Source organism: Drosophila yakuba, chromosome 3L (assembly GCF_016746365.2).
Source record: "Drosophila yakuba strain Tai18E2 chromosome 3L, Prin_Dyak_Tai18E2_2.1, whole genome shotgun sequence".
Classification (NCBI taxonomy): Eukaryota; Metazoa; Arthropoda; class Insecta; order Diptera; family Drosophilidae; genus Drosophila; species Drosophila yakuba.
The window spans coordinates 6,048,945-6,069,008 of record NC_052529.2 but is presented as its reverse complement, the minus strand read 5'-3'; the positions used below and the strand labels follow the sequence as shown (position 1 = coordinate 6,069,008).

The 20,064-nt window shown below is 39.0% G+C and overlaps 1 protein-coding gene across 2 annotated transcripts; it reads right to left on the bottom strand.

The window, feature by feature from the left end:
• LOC6533060 (lachesin) lies at window positions 1-19,193 on the bottom strand. 2 transcript variants are annotated; one of them, XM_015194310.3, is made up of 12 exons: window positions 18,988-19,193; window positions 13,562-14,036; window positions 11,424-11,530; window positions 9,929-10,133; window positions 9,710-9,871; window positions 9,348-9,476; window positions 6,831-6,921; window positions 6,179-6,262; window positions 5,865-5,974; window positions 4,783-4,845; window positions 3,055-3,336; window positions 1-2,993 (listed from the first exon to the last, which is right to left on the bottom strand). In XM_015194310.3, the coding sequence occupies exons 2-12, from the start codon at window positions 13,674-13,676 to the stop codon at window positions 2,932-2,934; spliced, it is 1,410 nt and encodes a 469-aa protein (XP_015049796.1). In that variant the 5' UTR covers window positions 13,677-14,036; window positions 18,988-19,193; the 3' UTR covers window positions 1-2,931. The 2 variants fall into 2 exon arrangements, with proteins under 2 accessions (XP_015049796.1, XP_039229908.1); XM_039373974.2 differs by having other exon boundaries at window positions 19,048-19,193.
• Between the last annotated feature and the right edge of the window lie 871 nt (window positions 19,194-20,064).

Below are 20,064 nucleotides of genomic sequence, written 5' to 3'. Positions count from 1 at the left end.
TTTAATAAAACAACGGTTATTTATGTTCATTTAGTTTGTTGGTTTTTGTCGGTTCGCTTTTTTTTTTGTATCAATCAACCTAAAGTTTTATTGTTTAATTATTATCGCATAATTAAGTAACTGCTTACAATGTAGTTTTATCAATCTTAATCGTAGATTTCATTAATTTACCTTCATTTTGCATTTTTTTGGAGATTGTTTTATTTATACATAAGTTAGGCATTAATATGTCAGCTCAAATATGGAAAAATTAGAACAAAATATCATTTAAATAGTATTTTTAGTTTTGCCAACTCCTTTAAAGTAACTTATGTTTGTAAAAACGGTTTGAGCTTTAAACACAGAAAGTAAATATAAAAAAATTTATTTCGAAAATTATAAATTTTATTAATGTTTTATTCGTATTTTACAAATTGCCAACCTGTTCATAGGAAAACACATCCGTTGTTGTTTATTTCGCACACAAAGCTATAAACATTTTACATATATTTCATTTGATGATCAGCTAATTTTTTAAATACAGGCAACAGACAATTCAATTACTTTGTATAGGCTATATAGTTTTTATATATAGGTTTTTAATTTATTACGTTACTTTCCAAATCAAGTACGTTTAACCTTACGAACTTTACACAAATCTCTTTTGGCTTTGTTAATTAACTGCCAGACTTTTTATCTAGTATATTTAATGTTATTTTCTGGCTGATTTAATTGTAAATTTTTAAAGTGAGTGTTTGATGCCTTAATTATTATATCTCATATTTACACGCAACTAAAAGGTTCACAATGTATTTACAGCTATATTTGGTTATTGGTATGACCTCAATAAAAAGGATCTATTTACAAACATAACTGAAACTTTAATTAGCGCAATTTACTAATTAAAAATAAAATGTGTGGTTGAATATAGCAAACACTTGACGAGCAATTTATTAAAGCCCCAAGTAAACAAAGCAAACTGCGTAGAAATTAGTTCATTATTGCTGGCAATTTAAATAAATAATAAATGCACGGTAACTGTTACATATGCGAAAACTGCAAAATATACGACTCCCTAAAGAATGTCAAATATCCTTGGCCTGTTGGCCTTTCATCTGCATTTATAATGCTTAATTAGCTGCATTGTTGAAGTTAACTGCATTGGCGAACTTATTTTCCAGTTCCCGTCTCAGGGTAAAATTAAATAAAATGCATTTATTTTGTTATTGTCGAAGCGTCGACGCATTCAGGACACAATGTTGATTATCAATATTTTCAACGCTGATTGCGCTTTTCTCCTTTTGGCATTAACAATGTTAATAAACGAAAGGGTAAGGCGAATGTGAATGCGGATGGAGAAAGCAGAAAGGCAATTTTACATGCGGTTTTCCATCGTTCATTATGTTTATGTCAATGCAAACTTTATGCAACACAAGTTGAATTATTAAAACCGTGCAACGGCGACGTTGGGGCATAAATACTGTAAATTGGCAGGCCTTTAACCTGCAACCCTCCGCATGTTTATACATATACATGGACGTACATACATGAACCTACATGCAAATGCGCCATATATCTTCTGGCCTTAATGTCATTTTTCTTTGCCTCGTCGATGGCACGGATGTCTGTCTCTGGATTGGCCATGGATCCTGAATCCTGGTTCCTGGTTCCTGGATCCTGGATCCTTCTCACTCACTCCTCAGTCGATCCCGGGCATGAGTTATGGCCAATAAATTGGACATGTTAACTGTGTGTCATTGTGCGGGGCCGAAGGGACCGCAGGCCACGCAATTTTATGCTGAAATTAATTGCAAGTATTTCGCACGGAGAGGCAACGCCAGTGGCGGAGGACGCCAGTGGCAGACAGTGAAAGGACACACATGGCAACGGGTCGTATGAGTAATAATATAATTAGCATGCACATTTATTAAAAAGTGATGGAAGTGCACAAAAGCCGACGACGACGACTACGGCGATGACGATGACGAGGCGGTTTCCGAAAGACCAGGAAACGGAATCAAGGTATTGCCAATTATTATTGCAAATTTTTTGTCGTTCCACTGGCAGCAGGAACGCTGTTAAAATGAATGACATTTTCAAGGCGTTTAAAAGTCGCTTGGCAACCAAATTCAGAGCTAGCTATGGGCGAAAAGGGGGGCGTGGCCCGACCTGACATCCCGATGACTTTTGCCTTCATTAAATAAATTGGAATTCTTTGCTGCAGTTGGGAAAAGGGGTGAAAACTTTGTCACTGATTGAACGAATAAATACGATTGCTTATATTTTAAATGGGACTACAAAAAGGGGTTTAAAAAGTTAAAAGAACTATAAAAAAGTAAAAAGTTTTAAAAAATGTAGATATGATTTTAGGATATGTATAAAATGAAAGAAATTTGTACAATTGTAATCTTGATATTTGGTAGTTAAGCTTCAGTGTTTTAGTTTAGGATTTAGCGAAAATAAAACTGGTACAACTCAAATACAAATGCTAAACGTTTTTCGCTCTAGAAAAGCTTTGCTTTGGGCGCTCTTAAAAAAAAACATTTAAATGGTCGTTTTTGTGTCAAGCAATCCATCTTGAGTCTCTTTTAACTCTAATATATGTGTATTGTACAATTTGATTTTCGTACGATTTTCATATGATCAGTAATTTATCTTTAGCTTCGAATTTCATAAGTTCTATACATACAATGAGCATTTTATTGTTCTTCAAAATACTTCTTCTTTTTCTTTAGGTTTTCAATTTTATGTTAATAATTTTACAAATTCCTATAGCTGTGAAGTGAGCCAAGTTTGAAGCAGTTTTGTTTGTTAATTATTATTATTGGATTTTTGATATACTTTCAGCTATGAAATATGATGATGTACCTAAACTATTCCCCCCGCTTTTCTCTACCCCCTTTGGCTGCATTTTCGAAATGCTTATTGATTAGCTCAAACGACTTATTGATTTCAAAGCAGGATCAGATAGATTCCAGAGCCGAACAGCAATGCTCTATGTAGCAGCAGGCCAGCTAAGAAAAATATGATGGCGATTGTATGATTGTCATAGGCAAAGGACTTTCCAGAACTTACCCACTGACGAGGAGGCGTACTCATTCGGTGGTCGTTCTGTGTAGAACGTGCTCTTGCCTATCGCCAAGGATCCTTTGGAACCCAACGATGATAGACTATTTCCCGCCACACCTCCTGGCAATGCCGAGGTCTGCATCGAGGTGGAAGACGAGGCCGCCGAGGAACTGCCTCCCGAGGATGAGGAGGAGGCCGAGCCAGGATACAAATCGTTCTTCATGGCATATCCCACATCCGTTTGCAGGGATTTCGTTGTGTCGTTGCGTGATGAGGGTATGATATTGTCTGCAGATTACAAGTGGAATTATAAATTTTAATAGGCAAGTAGACAGTAGTCACTCGCCATGTGTTTCAGAAAAAATAGTTCATTTCCTCCATTCAGTTGAATGTTAAAGTATCACCTGTTCTTAAGCATTTTAAAATATAAGCTAGCTTGAACTCTGATTACAAAGAAACTACCTGGTGTCACACAAAATTAGTCTTTCAAAAAGTGTAAGTTGCCGGAAATCGACAAGAAGTTCACGTTGTTGTCGTTTACTGTTTGCTCACTTGTGGGTCACTATTGGCTAGTAAAAGTTGTGGTCTCTTAAACAAAACTTAACCCCATGCCTGACAGGGTTTTCAAGTTAAATTGCGTGGAAATCTTGGCTGCGATACAAAAAATTTATATCGTCGCACAATGGAGCGAGCCAACATACATATGTGACTGCACGCACACACACACCCACACACACCCACACACACCCACACACACAAACAATGACATCCTTTGTTGGCTGACTCCTGGATTAGGTTCCGTTGCATTGCTCGCGCGCTGCTTTGCCAGTCACTTTAAATAAAATATGCTTGGTCTTTTGCTCTGCTCTCCAGTTCTCCAGCTCTTCCAGCTCACGGGCTCAAAGTCTGCGGCAGTGTTTCAAATGTGTTTCCAACCTAATGCCCCCGAAAATCCTCCTCCGCCCCAGCATAATCCTCGGCATATTGCTTTGCCCAGAGCCAAAGGACGTGGACCTGGACATGGGACAGGGAATGGTAGTAGGAGTGGGAGTGGATGTGGAAACGGAAAAAGGACACAGCCACGAGACTTGAAAGTGTGTGTACTTTTCTGCTCGACTTGAATTTCAACAGGAGCTACTGAAGAACACACGGAAAAAAGTTGCCTACAGAAAGAAAATAATTTTTGTCTTACTATTTAAAAAATTTTTTTTTTTAAATTGTATATTTAAGGAAAGCAGCCTATTTTAAAATAAATATATGTATATATATATTTTTTGAAAATAATAATATTCACAATTTTGAAGCATTGAGGTAAGCTACAAATGTAAAAACATTTTCTTTTATTGTAAGTGGAGGTGGGGAAAGGCGAAAAACCCCGTCGCTGAAATAGTCAAAAGTGCTTTAGTTTATCTCTTGATGGGCGTGTGCCACACCCCCAATTCCCACCCACACCCCAACCCCATCCTCAACCCCTTCGCGCCACCCTGTTTGTGGATCTGTCTGGCTTAGCTGCTACTTTCGCAGTTTTGTTTGTGGCTCGCCGTATCCTGTATCCTGTATCCTTCCCTTTGTGTGTGAGTGTGAGTGTGTGGTGTGACTTTCACGCTCAACGCTGAATGTGTTGAGCGCAAATACGAGGCATTCTACACCTGGAATGGTGGGAGACCCACCACACCCCACTTTCCTCCCGCCTCCCGATTTTCCACACACTTTTCCGACTGATACTATACTTACTCTCCCTGGACTCGACGGTGGTGTGGGTGACCTGCTTGGATGGTGTGGATGGCAATGGTATTTCTGCAAATGGAATTGAATAGCATTGCATAATTAATAATTAGTAGGGCATTCAAGCAGCAGTAGCTAGCAGGCGGCCAACGGAAAATATATACTAATAAACAAAATGGTTTTTCATTACATTATGCCAGCGAAATTAATGTCGGTTGCTTTGCATTGGTTTAGTATGTCAAGTGTGCGGTTTCTTTAGCACTAAGGTCAAAAGCACAAAGTGTGCGTAAATTAAAGAAATTCAGCTTTTAGTTAAGAGCCTAAGGGGTTTCAGCCATAAACCTAATTAGGCTCCAAGGCCTTGCCACAAAATAAATTAGTGGAAAATCAACTTTAAACAGTTGCCTATTTCTCGAATTAAGGAATAGAAATGTAAATATCTGAAATCTTGCTACCAGCATTAATTGTTATTAAATTTAAACGATTTGCAATAAATCCCACAGCAAGGAATAACAACGAAAAGTCAAGATCAAAGTGTTTCGGAGATAACCTTCGGGATAGAACAACTTTGGCATTTGCCATCTGCAGGAGCTGAACAGCAACTTGTAAACAGGAGAAAAGCCGAGAAAACAGGTAAAGTGCATAAAAAATAAATAAATAAATGCAGCCAGCGCACACGTACGTATATATATATGTACTATATGTTCATGGGCGACTCCTCGGGCTAGCAAATGATACAAAGTCAAACAATTCCGAAATTCACCTTTATTTTCCGTTTACGTTTATGGTGAATGTGTCTCCGTGTGGCCACGGGGCATGAGGATGCCTGGTTGGGAGTGGAGAACATGGGGCAGATGGAGCCAGACAGCACCCACAATGAAGCAGCCACCAGCCGGAGGACAACGTATAGTGCACATATAGGGTTGAATCGTGTGGATTCAGGGTCTATAGGTAAAAGCTTTTGGCAAAATTGTGCCACAAAGGGCGAACGATATTGCATTGCTTGGGGTGTGTGTGTGTGTGTGTGTGTGTGTGTGTGTGTATATTTGCCGTAACTAGTGCACTTTAGTTACCAACACACATGCACTTACCGTAAACACGTATGGAGCCTTCCGTTTCCCCCAGCGAGTTCTTCGAGATGCATCGATAGTTGCCAAAGTCACCATATTGTAGGTTTCTTATCGTCAGCTTCATGTGGGCACTGCAAGAAGGATACGTTAAGCTTAAGGATAACAGCTTATCTACCCGAATTTTCTAAAGGGGGGGCTAAAGCATTTGCACTTGCACCTGACCCCCAAAATCGGCAAGTGCAAATGGATGATAAATATTTAAGAACACAATTTTCGATGTTGTGTGTAGTTTGTTTTTGAATTCCTTATTCGGATTCTGTACAAAAGTGACTTACCGATAGGAGTTCTCCGTGTAGTCGGTTTTATACTTTTTGCTCGGCAACACCATCACCGAATTGTACACCCAATAGATAATGGCTCTGCAGGGAGGGAACAAAATAACATTACAAATCGAATGTAAATGAAAATCTGCACACATGCACACGTATGGAAGGAGACTAATCAAATTCTCAAATGAAAGTAAATATTTTAACAAAATCAAAGGCAAATCGAATGAACAAAATTCAACAGAGACACACATGGACCAGCTGAAACATCAACAGATTCACACATCCATCTGCAATCAGGTGCAATGTAAAATTTGCTTAGTCCCAATAAAATTATGTGAAAGTAACTAAAAATTAGACTCTTAAAAATAAAAGAAAAATATCAATTTACGGGAAGTTTGGTGAAAATGCATTAATTTAATCAGTTTAAGAAAATCACTTCAAATGGCGTATCTTAAAAACAAACTTATTAAATCTTTTGAAAGGCTTTCACACAAAAGCTTATACCATCAAACAAAATCTGTTGAGTAGACTAGGTGCAATAGAAAATCCAAAATAAACCTGGCACTAAGCTAAGATGTGTGTAACATGAATATGAACAGAAATAAATATAGTAAAAGGAAAACTAAGAGCAAAACGAAAGCAATCCGAGGAGACTCACTTGGGATGCGCCTCCGTGTGGCAATCGATGGTTACATCTGTGCCGGATGGAGCGCCAACAAGTTGATTCGGCACCCAAATCATTGGCGAGACTGTGGATAGAGAGGGGAATAAGAGAGGGAAACGGAAAAGCAGGTTGATATGGTACGTTAGCAAATGTAAATGGCACCTGGGGGAAAACTCAGGTGGTACGAAGGCTGTGGAAAGTGCCGCTGCAAAGCACGCATAAGCGCCGGAATTACGCCTGTTCAACGTTTTCTGTCTACTTTTATTTTTTTTCTTATGCGCCAGCTTAAAATGAAAGTGCAATGACAAAGCTGGAAACTTGGACGAGAAATACAATATGGCTAAGACAACACGTCAGTGAAATGAGGGCACTAGAAAAATAAATTAAGTTTTGCAGAAAGTACGTGCTGCGGATGAAGAGATGCCAGGACCAAAAGAAAATTTATCTCCGAATTGGATATAATTGTGCAGCATTTAGCCCTTTTTCTTAAATTAATTTTTTGTTAACCATCATTATTTCACTTTTATAATATGTATACTTAATTACAAATATCTCAATGCTATCTTTCAAAAGTTGTTTAATTTCTGTAGTAATTGTAAAGTACCTTCTTGCCTTACTCTAATGGCAGATTTGTTATCATGTGAGTTTCATAACCGCTTTTTTACATAACCGTTTTTTTTCGATAGCAGTGAAAATAGTTGTCCAAATGTGGAATGCCATACCTCGTTGAATTCGTAACAAAATTCCCTATCCACAAGTGTTCAAAAAAGAAAATCATAATTTTTAGACATTTTTTGCAAATTTTGATGACGGTACCCCTTATCAAAAATGCAAAAATTTGTAAAATTTTTTTTTTGGAAAATCGAAAAAATTCGGATAGACATAGTTACCTATGTTTATAAGCAGCACAAAACAGTCTTTATTTTAGCTGTACTGCCATTTTTGGCCAGGTTATGGAAAAAACTTCGAATGAAAATATCCGATTTTTTACAAAAAATATTTTTTTCGATTTTTTGATAAAAAATAATCCGTTTTTTTTCGATAGCAGTGAAAATAGTTTTCCAAATGTGGAATGCCATACCTCGTTTAATTCGTAACAAAATTCCCTATCGATTCATGTACATACATTGAAATTTTTTGCCATTTTTCGCAAATTTTGATGGTACCCCTTATCGAAAATGCGAAAATTTGTTAAAATTTTTTTTTTCGAAAATCAAAAAAGGAGGGATAGACATAGTTAGCTATGTTTATAAGCAGCATAAAAAAGTCTTCATTTTAGCTGTGCGCTCATTTTTGACCAAGTTATGGCGAAAACGCCGATTGAAAATATGTACATACATACATATAAATTTCTTAAGTTAGCCTGAAAGAAACTTTCAAACATGAAACCGAAGACTCCCTATGCTCCTGACAATGCCTACACCTGCAATATGAGGATTTCTGCTCGTTTTCAGGTGCCCCGCCCCCTTTTCTGACGCCCCCTTGGCCCAGCCACGCACAAAACCGTTCATAATGAAATAGAGAGAAAAATACACACGCACACACGCTCACACACACACACACACTACCACACATGGCGAAACAGAAAAACGCCGTCAAAGTCATACGTGCAACGCCGCCAAGTGACTTTATTGCAGGTACGTGACGTGAATTATTGTCAAGGGGGGGTGGCGATTGGTGGTCCAGGGGCGTAGTCAGTGGGGGCAGTTAGAGGGGAAAGGGGGCCGTGGCTGGCTGAAACTCGTTAGGATTAACAAGCGTTTACTGGCGCACGGCGTGCAATGGCAAACTAGCTTTTACGCCCAGCTACAGGACACCAAGTCTGCTGTTCAAAGGATACTGGCGAAATTTATATAAGAAAAATCCGAAATCATGTTGGAAAATTTTTCATAACTTTTGCAACTTTTTTTTAGATTGTCATGTGTTTTTAAGTCGCTTGGGAAAACAAAGTTGTACCAAAGTGTTAACTGCCGCCAACCAAATGCACTTCATGCTATGTTGTTTCCAATATTTTTGGAAATATTTCGCTCAGTGTATTCTATACATGTACCCTCTGTTATATATCAGCTGCATTAGATGGCGCCAGCTTAGCCGCGTTTGTCACTCATTGCCGGCGCAACGAGCGTGCAGTTAAATTGATGAGCAGCAGGTACAACCAGGAGGCAGGCGATGCGCAGCTCCATGAAGGAATATGGCACGAAAACCAGATACCCAGAATGGTTGTATGTTTGGCTGGCAGGATGCCTGGATGGATGCCAGTTAGCCGGGATGTTCAGGTATAGATAGGTAGCTAGATGGATGGATAGCCTGGTTGGATGAATGGCCTCCTCGCGTTCCGGTAAGTGCGCGCGCGTGTTTCAACAAAACTGACACAGGCAGCCAACTATGGGTCTAATATAATATGTACCCTTCCGAAGGATTTCCCCCCCACGTTCGGTGCCGCTTTCATTCCTCATTTAGTCGAGCACTCACGACCCATGAACCCACCCCCACCGGTAATCGAATACTCACACTCCACGTCCAGAATGATCCGCTTGGACACCGATGGAGGTACTCCATTGGTGGCGATGCACAAATAGGCGCCCATTTCATTGCGACTCACTTTGGTTAGCGGCAGGACATCGGCGTCGTACACGAGAACTGTTGTTTTCGATGGGCGGTTTTTGGGGCGGCACGGTACATGGAAATAAACGTGTTAAAAGCATTGTGAATTTCGAATTAAATTGGTTAGGGTTATTCAGGAGCTGGCATAAGCTCCTGATTGCATTTCAAATGCGTTGCTTTTCAGCTATGATGCTTTGTTATAAAACATATTTTTAGATACCTATACAAAGCTTGAAAACATTTTCAAATTTTTTTCGCACGGCACATACCTTTTTTCTTCTTTTCGACGGTAATTTCCTCGCCATCCTCGCGTCTCCAAATGATTTTTGGGGCTGGGAAACCATCGGCGCGGCACGTCATGTTGATATTTTGATTTTCACGCACCGCCACCGACGACGGCGTGCTCTCAATGTCCAAAATGTTTGGGGGCACTGCAAATCAGCACTTGTTAATTAAACGGGATTAAGAGTGAATGTGGGCATACTCACCGACCACCTGTAGGTAGCCCACCTGGCTAATCATGGGGTTGGTGTTGACCTGGCACATGTAGTAGCCGCGATCGTCCTGATGAGCCTGATTCACGTGCAGCAGCCACGTGTTGTCCGTGTAGGTGATGCTGTATCTCGGTATCCGCGATATCACATGCCGGTGGATGGTCAGTATCATTTGCCTGTCTATGTGAATCCAGGCCACCTGCAAAGTGTGCATACTTTTCAAACTTGATTCGCATTATTTGATCAATTTTTCAGTCAATCGAGGCGTTCTTTAAAGACCTGGCCATCCATACTCCAAGTTGGATTCACTGCTAAGCACATGTGGAGAGCTCAGTGGCAGTGCCATTATAAATGAACGTCATGTTGTGACGCAGGACCCCAGGATAAAGCCAGCTTGACAGCTGTTTCCGCATTTTTAATACACTTTTTTGCTCCTTCTGTTCGCACTTTCTTTGGACTTTACTCTGCCTTTGCAGCAGAAGACATGTTACACAGAGAAATACAATTTTTCCAAGCCAATGAAATCGCGTAAATCTAATCCGAAATAAGTACCTTACATCGCGATTACCTTAAATTTAAATAATGATTTAGTGGGATTTACAAATTTTTAATACTGCTTCCTTACGGTTAAATTTTGAAGATTCTGCTCGTATTTTGTTTAACCTTTTAACCACTATTTTTACTCAGTGTTAGAGACGAACTCTTTCTGGTGAAAGGACTTTCCCAGCCTTGAGTTAGCAGCAAACTTTTCAAATTTGCCCCCAGCACCAGTACTGACAGCAATGAGTTTCCCGCTTTACTCTCCTCCACCATTTTCCTCATGTCCAGGCCAATGTTGACAAAAGTCCAATAAGGGGCAAGGAGCATGGTGCAAGGACTCGTGTCCTAGCTAGGCCCTGGTGGTCCTGGCGACAGTGTTTTATATGAAGTTGATATGGCGAGTAAATATTTGTGATTTGTTATGAGCTCGCGCTGTGTGCCAGCAGCTGAGGGAGATAAATGATAAGTGATTTTCTAGCCATTTTCTTTGGTCGAGAGAGCATCCGAGGTCCTTCGTTCTGGCCAGAGTATATCCATAGCTTATTGTGGATTAGATGCATATACATACATGCATGTAGCGCCGACTAGAGCTCATAAATTGTGTCCTCGGGCAAACAAAAGTTCGACTTGCTAATGACAGCAGAAAGTCATCGATATCGGGCATAGAATTTTCATTGTATTTCCTTGAAATATTTTGATAGGTGCGTTTTTATCTTCAGCTGCCAATTGATTGGCAGACAAGTCTGTCATTCTGCCTGCCTGTTAATCTGTTATTCGGTCAGAAAATCGCCTAGGTCCTTTTGCAATTTGTGAAATTGATTTTTGACAGTGTTCGTCTCGGTTGCAAACCCCTTTATCAACTGGCCGAGGCTCAAACATGGAGCTCAGTTTACGCACGATTTATGACAGTTTCCCCACCCGAAATTTCCACTTTCTCCCCGTTTCTCACCTTATAGCCACCCAAATGCTCCACAACGCAGGGCAGATTGGCATCTCGACCCACAGCAACGGTGACGTTTGGTATCGGCTGCGCAAAACGTGGCTCATCCATCATGACTGCAAGTGAAAAGTGGCGGTGAAAGTGGGTTAGTTAATGAGAGAAAGCGTCAACTGAGTAACCTAATTCTACGGCTGGCCAAGAAAATTGAGCTTTGGCTGCAAACAAAGCCGAGTTGAGCTGATTTACGGCTTTAATGATGCTCAAATTACAACTGCTAAAGATTTCTGGGAAATGATTGACGACTTTTGAAAACTAGTATCGCGTAAAATTTCCGAAGCTCGATTGGATTAAATTATAAGACATTTCAATAAAGTTGAAACCAGGCAATCCCAAGGATTCTTGTTACAAAACTAAAAAAAATAATAAAGCAAATAATTCCTTGGTATATTTTTGCAGCAAATGCGGTATAAGTTTTTACTGAAGTCTCAAGAACAACTTTTTTGGCAAAAAGTAGTTTGTGAAAAATCCTTAAGTACGTATGAATAATTTGTGGGCGAACGGCCGACTCGAAGCCCCATTTCTCGCCATGGAAACCATAACGAAGTCATTAAAGCCCAGCGGAGTGTGCCGGGTAATAAAAATAAAGAAGTGCAAATGTTGATGGAGGGGCAATAGCAGCTGTTGCCGGAAATCCCTGACCCACAGGCCAAATATAATCAACAGCGGCTACAGTGGCAACGGCAACGGCAACCGCAGCGTCATTATGAAATAATTAAACAAAGCAATTTTTTATCTGGCGGGGGGTGGGGGTGGTGTTGGGGCATGGAAGTGGCATGATGGAGCGGTGGGGCAGCAGTGGCAGCACGTAGCTGCTGCCTGTTGAGGCTGCCTGATGCCACTTTTGTCTCCGTTTTCCTTTTCTATGCATTCAGCTCGTGTCTTTGCCGCGGAAGTGCTGCACAAAAAGCGAAAATAATATAAATTCTACAGCACAACGACTTTGGGATACCTGATAAATGTTTAGTACCTCCTACTCTTTTAATACTATTGAATAAAAGCTTTGTTTAAATTATTTGAGTACCAAATAATAAAAATAATAAAAAATCTTACCAGTACTAATCATCAATAATATTTACGCATTTTATTACATATTTGTTAAGTTTAAAATCATGAGCTTTAAAAATGCTACAAAAAATCAATAGATATCATAAAATATTATTTAATTACTCTTAAGGCCTTTCTAACTTACAAATGCTAAACAATTTAATTTCGCAAGGTAGGAAACTGTTTGTTGAGTTTTAAAAAAATTAAAAAATGTATTTTTTTAAAGAAATATAAACCCCCAAATTGATTCTTCTAAGACCGACTGAAACAATCCTCTGTCGAACTGCAATATGCTCATGTTTACTACCAGTGTCGGATATAATAACATAGTCTACCTCCTGGCCAAGTTGATGGGGCCGTGTTGCCGTGTTATCTGCGTCATGCAGTCGAGACACAGCCTGCCGTGCCCCAAACTTCCTGCCACGCCCCTTTTGGCCGCTAGGCACCAGCATTGCACCTGTATCACGGTTCACGGCTTTCACCTGCGTTTGGGTTGTAGTTTTAGGCTCTCTGCGAGGACCAGCGCGTTGCCAACGTTTTGAGGTCTCATTTTCTTAATTAAATTATAGCCCGATCTGACAGTTTCAACATGGAAAACAACACGTACTCGGTGGCGGAAATGCGAGCGTATGGAAATGCCTATTTAAGAAGTATTAAAAAGAGAAAGTGCCCAAAGAAATGCTTTCGTATAGAAAAAGTATATTTATATTATTGTTATTTGTGTTAAAGAGCCCACAATGCAACGTATAATTTTTGATTCCCAAAAAGGAATTAAATAAATATGAAATAATAATGAAAAATCGTTAAATTCATTTGCATTAAAATATATCTTTATAAAATTATTTAAATTTGTTGAGCCTAAAAGCCTATAAATCCATGTTGAATATGATGAAACGCATTAACACAAACTAATCCCAGCATTACCGAGCTTAAATTTGCTAATTTGTTTGCAAAGTGCATTAAATAAGTTCAGCGTTTCTCATCTGGCTTTAATCAAACTCTAATATAAATCAATAAATTATCAAATATATAGGTGTGCTTACCGTGCGTCACCAGATTTGTCATGTAGATGAGGAACATAATCCGTCGATTTGTGAAGCGACTGGGAAATATATTCAATGCAATCAGCAGCAATTTAATTACTGTTAGAATAAACATTTTGTTATATTCGTTGTTGCTTTATTGTTTTTTTTTAGTATTGATTCTTTTCTCTTCTGCGTTTAATTTTATCTATGTCTGGTGCTATAAAACATTTGTTGCATTATTTACACTATGGTTGGTTATTTTTGCACAGCATTTTTATTTGGACTCCGTACTATTTTGGGCTCTTATTTTGGTTGCGTTAAAATATTTATTTGATTTGCGTAATTTAATTTGCACACACAAGTGAACACTTTGCCAATTCAAATTTCATTTAGCGTAAAGCTTTAAAAATCGCTTAATTCACTTGACGCGTCGAATGGCATTTGCCCATGGTTTTCTGTTCTTGTTTTTGTGTTTCCGCGGCTGTTGTTTTTCCTGTAAATGAAACAATGAAAATGAAATAATAAAAATGCAACCCACACACACGGAGAAAGCGGAGAAAGGGCCGGAGAAATGGGCGCAGAGGAGCGGCGATTCGTGGGGATTATGGCATTTATTATTATTATGCCAGTCGTCCTGCTATTCGGCATTGCACTCCCATTTTTACTGTGTTGTTGCCCAGGCTTTTCAATGTTGTATGTGGACAACAAGTTTTCCCAGCCAAAACGAAATGATCGAAGTGAGAAATACCCTTTAGCTGATGTTATCATATTTGATGCATTTACCGAAATATAGGAACACCAAAGTGGGAGTTTTTGTTCCAGGAGTGTGATTAACTCAACTCTTAAACTAAGTATCTCAACATTTAATAAAAATATTGTTGATATTGTTATCATTCAGTTAAACAAATATTCCAAGCTCTAATATTTGATATTTATATCTTTAATTAACTATTCGTATACATTTACTATTTATATCTTCAATTAACTATTCGTATGTTGTTTTCACAGAATAAAAATGTAGTGTGAATGGAAATCCTTTTGAGTGATTCCCAGGAATTGTAGCATATTTCGAACAGCAATCATGATACCCGTTTTAGTGGTCGGGGAACAATGGGCGTACGCAATGCAGCTTGCTTTTCATTACCGGGAAATGGGAAATCCCCCAGCAATGAACGGGGTTATGACTGGTTGGCTGTTTGGCCGTTGGTTGTATTCGGCGATCGGCTTTCGGTTTGCCAAGTTCATTTGGCCACCTCCCGCCTTCGCCCTCTGCCAATGCAACATTTATTATTAATAGCACTTTATTCCGGTCAGTCGAGGTTCATGCGCGAATGTGCCACGTTTGAATGCGTTCCATTGATGTTACTATTTTATGGCCCCAAAAATACGTATGTACATTGTGCTGCGATGGATGGCCGGCAGTAACGGCTGTGTCATTGCAACAGTTACTTTTACGGTCAACGTCATGGTGACCGCTGATTTCTGGCGTAACCGGTGCTACCAGGGCTATATGACGACATATCCATTGCACCTCAATTGCCTTTGTTGCGTTTTTACACTTCTTCATTGGAGGAAAATTTCCTTGGACAAAGATGTATACACTTTAGCATTTAATTTGCAGGTATGTTTTTTCGAAGAATGCTTTTGAAAAATATAAAAATTCAGTGATACATATACTTTAGGATTTTTAACGTATTATCCAGCTAAATTTAAATCGTAGAATCCAATGTACAAGATGTGATCACTTCTAAAATGTATTTTCTTCATATGAGTTATTTAAAAAGTTTTAATTTGAATGTATACATTATATGCCTAACAAGTTTTAAATTCTAGGGTAACTTTCAAAGGATATGCCCTGAACCTATCAAAGTTTGTGCCTTGTTTTTCCATCGAAACGCGTTTCAACTGACTGGTTAGACTGACTCTGTTGGACTCTTCTGACTTGGTCCGAACAATTTCGCGAAATGAAATATGAATGAACATTCCATATCAGCTTCCTGCATTGCCAGACTCATCCTGACTTCCTGCCCCCATCCTTGCCAATCCTCTCCAACGACCGAGATGCAGTTGATCCACTTACTCAACTCAACTGAGTTGGCGCTTCAATATATAAATATTTAATGGTGCCAAAAATAAAAAATCTGTTTCTGCTGCGATATTTCGTAGTTTTTCATTCGTTGTCTGACAAAAGACTTAAATATTAATGTACATGCATTTATTAATTTTGATTTTTTCCTACACATATATATTGTGAAACTATTCAGAAATAGTTACAGCAATGCGTGTTATTTTTTTTGCATTTGGTTAAATGATTGATATATAAAAACAAATTTAAAGTTTATTCGAAACTTTTGAATTGGAATTAAAGAATTTTAATCAAATGAATTCCGTTTTTTTTATACTCCCGTATTTACAAATATGTTGATGTAATTAAGAAGGCCCAGAAGGTCAAATGAGATATTCAATTAAAAGTTATTTTTAGAGGCCTCATAATGACTACCACTGCTGACAATATAAAAAAGAAATGAGAAAATAATTACAGAATTAATTTCAATTATTATTATTATAATTACACATTTGCTTTTACTTCCAGTTTAATTAAATAACAAAAATAACCCGACAGGCGTAAAAATCAATTTAAATGACACAGAAATCGCTGCCAGATCATTTACATATGTCACCAGCAAAGGACACAAAAACCAAAATCATACGCCCTGTGCGTGTGAGGGGGCGTATCCTTTTTGCCTTCATATGTATTTGTGTGTGTGTGTGTGTGATTCAGACGAAATGGGCGTTATGCTTTGGTTTTTGACATTTTATTGCGGACAACATTGTTTAGCTGGTCCGTGCCCCCTTCGCCTGCGCTTGAAGTAATTAGGTTGAAATTACAAATTATGGGGTCCATGTAGCAGATTATAACGACAGCGTTTGGAAAGCGGCTGAAAGGGAAATGACCATGACTGGTTCACTGGGGGAAAATTACGACAGAAAATCATTTTGGGGCGGGGGTGAAACAAATGTTTGAAATTTTTTGCCCCCCCATTTCCGGTCCTTTTTCAAACGGACAACAAACAGCAACAGCGGCAACAGCAGCACCAGCAGCCAAACCGAAGAGAGCTCGTTAAAAAGCACTTAGGGGCAAAAATCAGGGACGTAGGCAGTTGGGTAATTATGATGCAATCAGTACGCCAGAAGTCCACTTTTAGGCCAGAGCGCAATCACAACTTAACAAGCTCGACATGTATATATTGTAGCTAACCCACGTTTCCGCTCGCGCAACTCGAACAAAGCCTTTTATTCGCAAAAATTCCACAGCCTGTGACAAGTGAAACCTTCCGTTCGCCAAAGAGAACAGCATAATAGCTGAAAGCGGGAAAACCCAAACGAAAAACCCAAAGCGAGCCAAGACAAACCATAAAAGACAGCCTCAACTGCACACTCAAGTTGAAATACAATGTAAATTATGCTCGAAGGTAGCAGAAGAAATGCCATTCATGGCTGTCATCTCCTTTCGTCCATCTCTTTCTCCGCGCAACGGCTGTCTCTTTCTCCCCACTCAGGCTGTCTCTTTCTGCGACAGGAGAATTGTCGACCAGGCAGCTGAGCAATTCCTGCAGATCTGACAGCCAGCGCAAATGGAATTGTTAGCAGGCGCCTGAATGTGGATACACTACACAGCCAAATTGGCAAAGCAACAAAATTTAAAATAAAATAAAAATATGACAATATTCTAAGCCCTTTTTTAGATTTTTGACAATATTTTCTGTTTTAATTGTACACACTTTTCAAGTTCTAGCCAAAAACATATGTTTTAATAGTTTTTGCAAGTGCATGCTTTAAAAAATGTCATAATGTGCAGCTGGAAAATGCATTGAAATTCGTTTTCGTTTCGCTGCCATGAATATTTCACGCCCGCCCACGACATTTGCTACCAAGGAATCTTTGCCTTTAGTTCCGCTATAATACCACCAACAAACTAAACTAAAACAAAAGAAATGCACAGAAAAACGATTTGATAATTTTACATTCATTGTGTGCAGCTTGGGAGTGCTAATTAGTAAATGTTCTTGTTTTCCCCTATTATCCTTTGTGTGAGCTAAGGGAAAACTAGCAATCTAGTGGGAAGAGCCCTGAGCAGTTAATGAGCTTGAGGCGAAAACGTGGACGCGAACATTTTCATGTGGTCCATTTGGGTAACTAACGTAAATAGCTTATGGTTAGTTTTCGCGAATTTTCAGATAACTTTTTTGGTTGAACACATTTTGGCTCATTAAAAATAGTTCATGTTGTGTAGTTCGACGGAATTTAACACATTTCTTGTAAATGTGATTTATTTTCTTTTATTATTATTTTTAATTAGTTTGACGTAACTTTATTTTTGGATGGTTCCGATTTCAACATTTTCATAGACTGTTTTAAAATATTTATCTACATTAACTTGCAGTTCTCTTCTACGCACCTTTTAAATCATTTCATTTAAAGACTTTAATGTATTCAAGTATTTAACAGGCAAATTCACCAGCTCTTTACCGCCTTTATCCGTTTTCTTTTATAGCTCTCCAAGTGAACCCAATTAGAGATCATTTCTTGGCAAATTGCTTCGTCTGGCAGCGATTACATTTCAGATTTCCGACCTGTCAATCTCTGGAGCAAGGCGAGCTCTTTGAGATGCAAAAAACAATTGATTTATTAATGCACTCGATGGCAATAACATGGCGCTCCTTGTTATCCGCACTTCTCCACAGCCCAGTGCACTGAACCATAAAGATGATGATGTTTGAATAACGAGGCAAATAATGGAAATAGACGAACCAAAAATGTAGGAGGACCATAAAAATGCTGGGATAACCAGGAGCCGAATGCCGTGAGACTTGAGTTTGCTCTTAGTTTGCCGGCTTGAGGAGTAATTCCTTTACAAGCTGAAGGATATTAAAAACAAGAGAGAAAGGACTAGTGCAGCAGCAGGACTTGTGCTGGAAGCAGCAGGGAGAGTGTTGCATAAACTTAACATAAATAATGGAAGCAATATTTCAGCTGCAGGAGCCATGGGGCACAGGATCCAGATCCTGCTGGAGCAAAAGCAGAAAATAGAACAGAACAGAACACAGTATCCAGAACCCAGAGCCCAGAGCCCAAGTAGCAACAAATGAAGTTTGGATGACTTGCAGCGGCGGCTGATTGCCGTGAAATTTATGTGGCACAGGGCTGAGTGAGCAACCGTCTCTCGTCTTGAGCTTCAGCTTCAGCTGTATTTTTAATGAATTTTCCCCCGAATGCAAATTGCTGAAAAAAAGGTAATGGAAAGGAAAACTTCGCGTTCTCATTCGCTTTTTTTCCCGGCTCCAGTTGCATACAGGTAAAGCGAAATTTTAACGATCCAACCGCAAAATTTATTGTCGCCTGCTGTTGCGGCACGAATTATTTTTATGGCCAACCGCACTCACACAACATTTATTTTAATTTGTCACACACGTTCGTGGTTAATTGAATTTAAATTACTTTACTTTTTAGGTTTGGTATAAACACTGTTTTGAGATCAAGTAATTTGTAATTAACTCTTATTTTAATTGTGATTTAAAGATGATTTATTTGTTGTGTTGTTTCCCCTTCAATGGAAACTCGCGGGCTGACTTCTACTTCCGGCGCAGGTTCGTGTCAAACTGAATTCAAATCGTGGCGCTCAATGGTTCGCTTCATTGGCAAAACCAGGAGAAAAGGATTCGTGTTGCCGAAAACCGAAGTTCCCCCTTCGTATGCACTCGCTTTGCACTTCGTTTATGAGTATGACCAAAGTTTCGTTGAGTTTCGAAAACGTTTTCAGCGCAGGCGTCGTTGTTTTTCGAACGAAACACGTGCTGGGCTTTTGCTGAGCAAGAAATTCAAGGAGAAAACGGAAGCCAAATCAAAACAACATTTTGCGCCCTTTTTTTATATCAGTATTATCCCTCAAACTTTTTGCTCTTTGGGACAAAAATGTGGGTGAAAAGAGCGAAAGAAGTACAGCGGCAGTAACAACAACTCGCAGGCAACGCATAAATCTCATTGGCCAAGAATGTGTAAGCCAAAATTAAATCCAACGAGCAAGCCGGCAAATGCTGTTCCCTCGTTTGGTTTACGCAGCGGTTTTAGGCCTCCTTAAGGGTTGGCTTGAACTTGGATGGGTATTTATGTGGGGATTGGGTTCGCTTTTGGTCGGGCAAAGGTAAACAAAGGTAAAGCGAGTGATTTGAAAGGGATAAAATTATTAGGAAAAAACTTTAAAGTGAAAGCCATGTCGCTATGCCTTAAAGCAGTTTCGGAATTACATTAAAAATATATTACTGTGTGCTACTTTTAGATAAACAGATAAACACTTTATTTATAAACATTCAGCAACTATTTAACGGATTAATTGTTAACTAACTCAATTATAGTACTTTTTAATGACTGATGAAAAAGCCTCGTCCACAAATACTTTTTTATTAACCTATTGATTGGTGCAACACACACTATAATGAAGAAAGTTTCAATATTCAAATTCG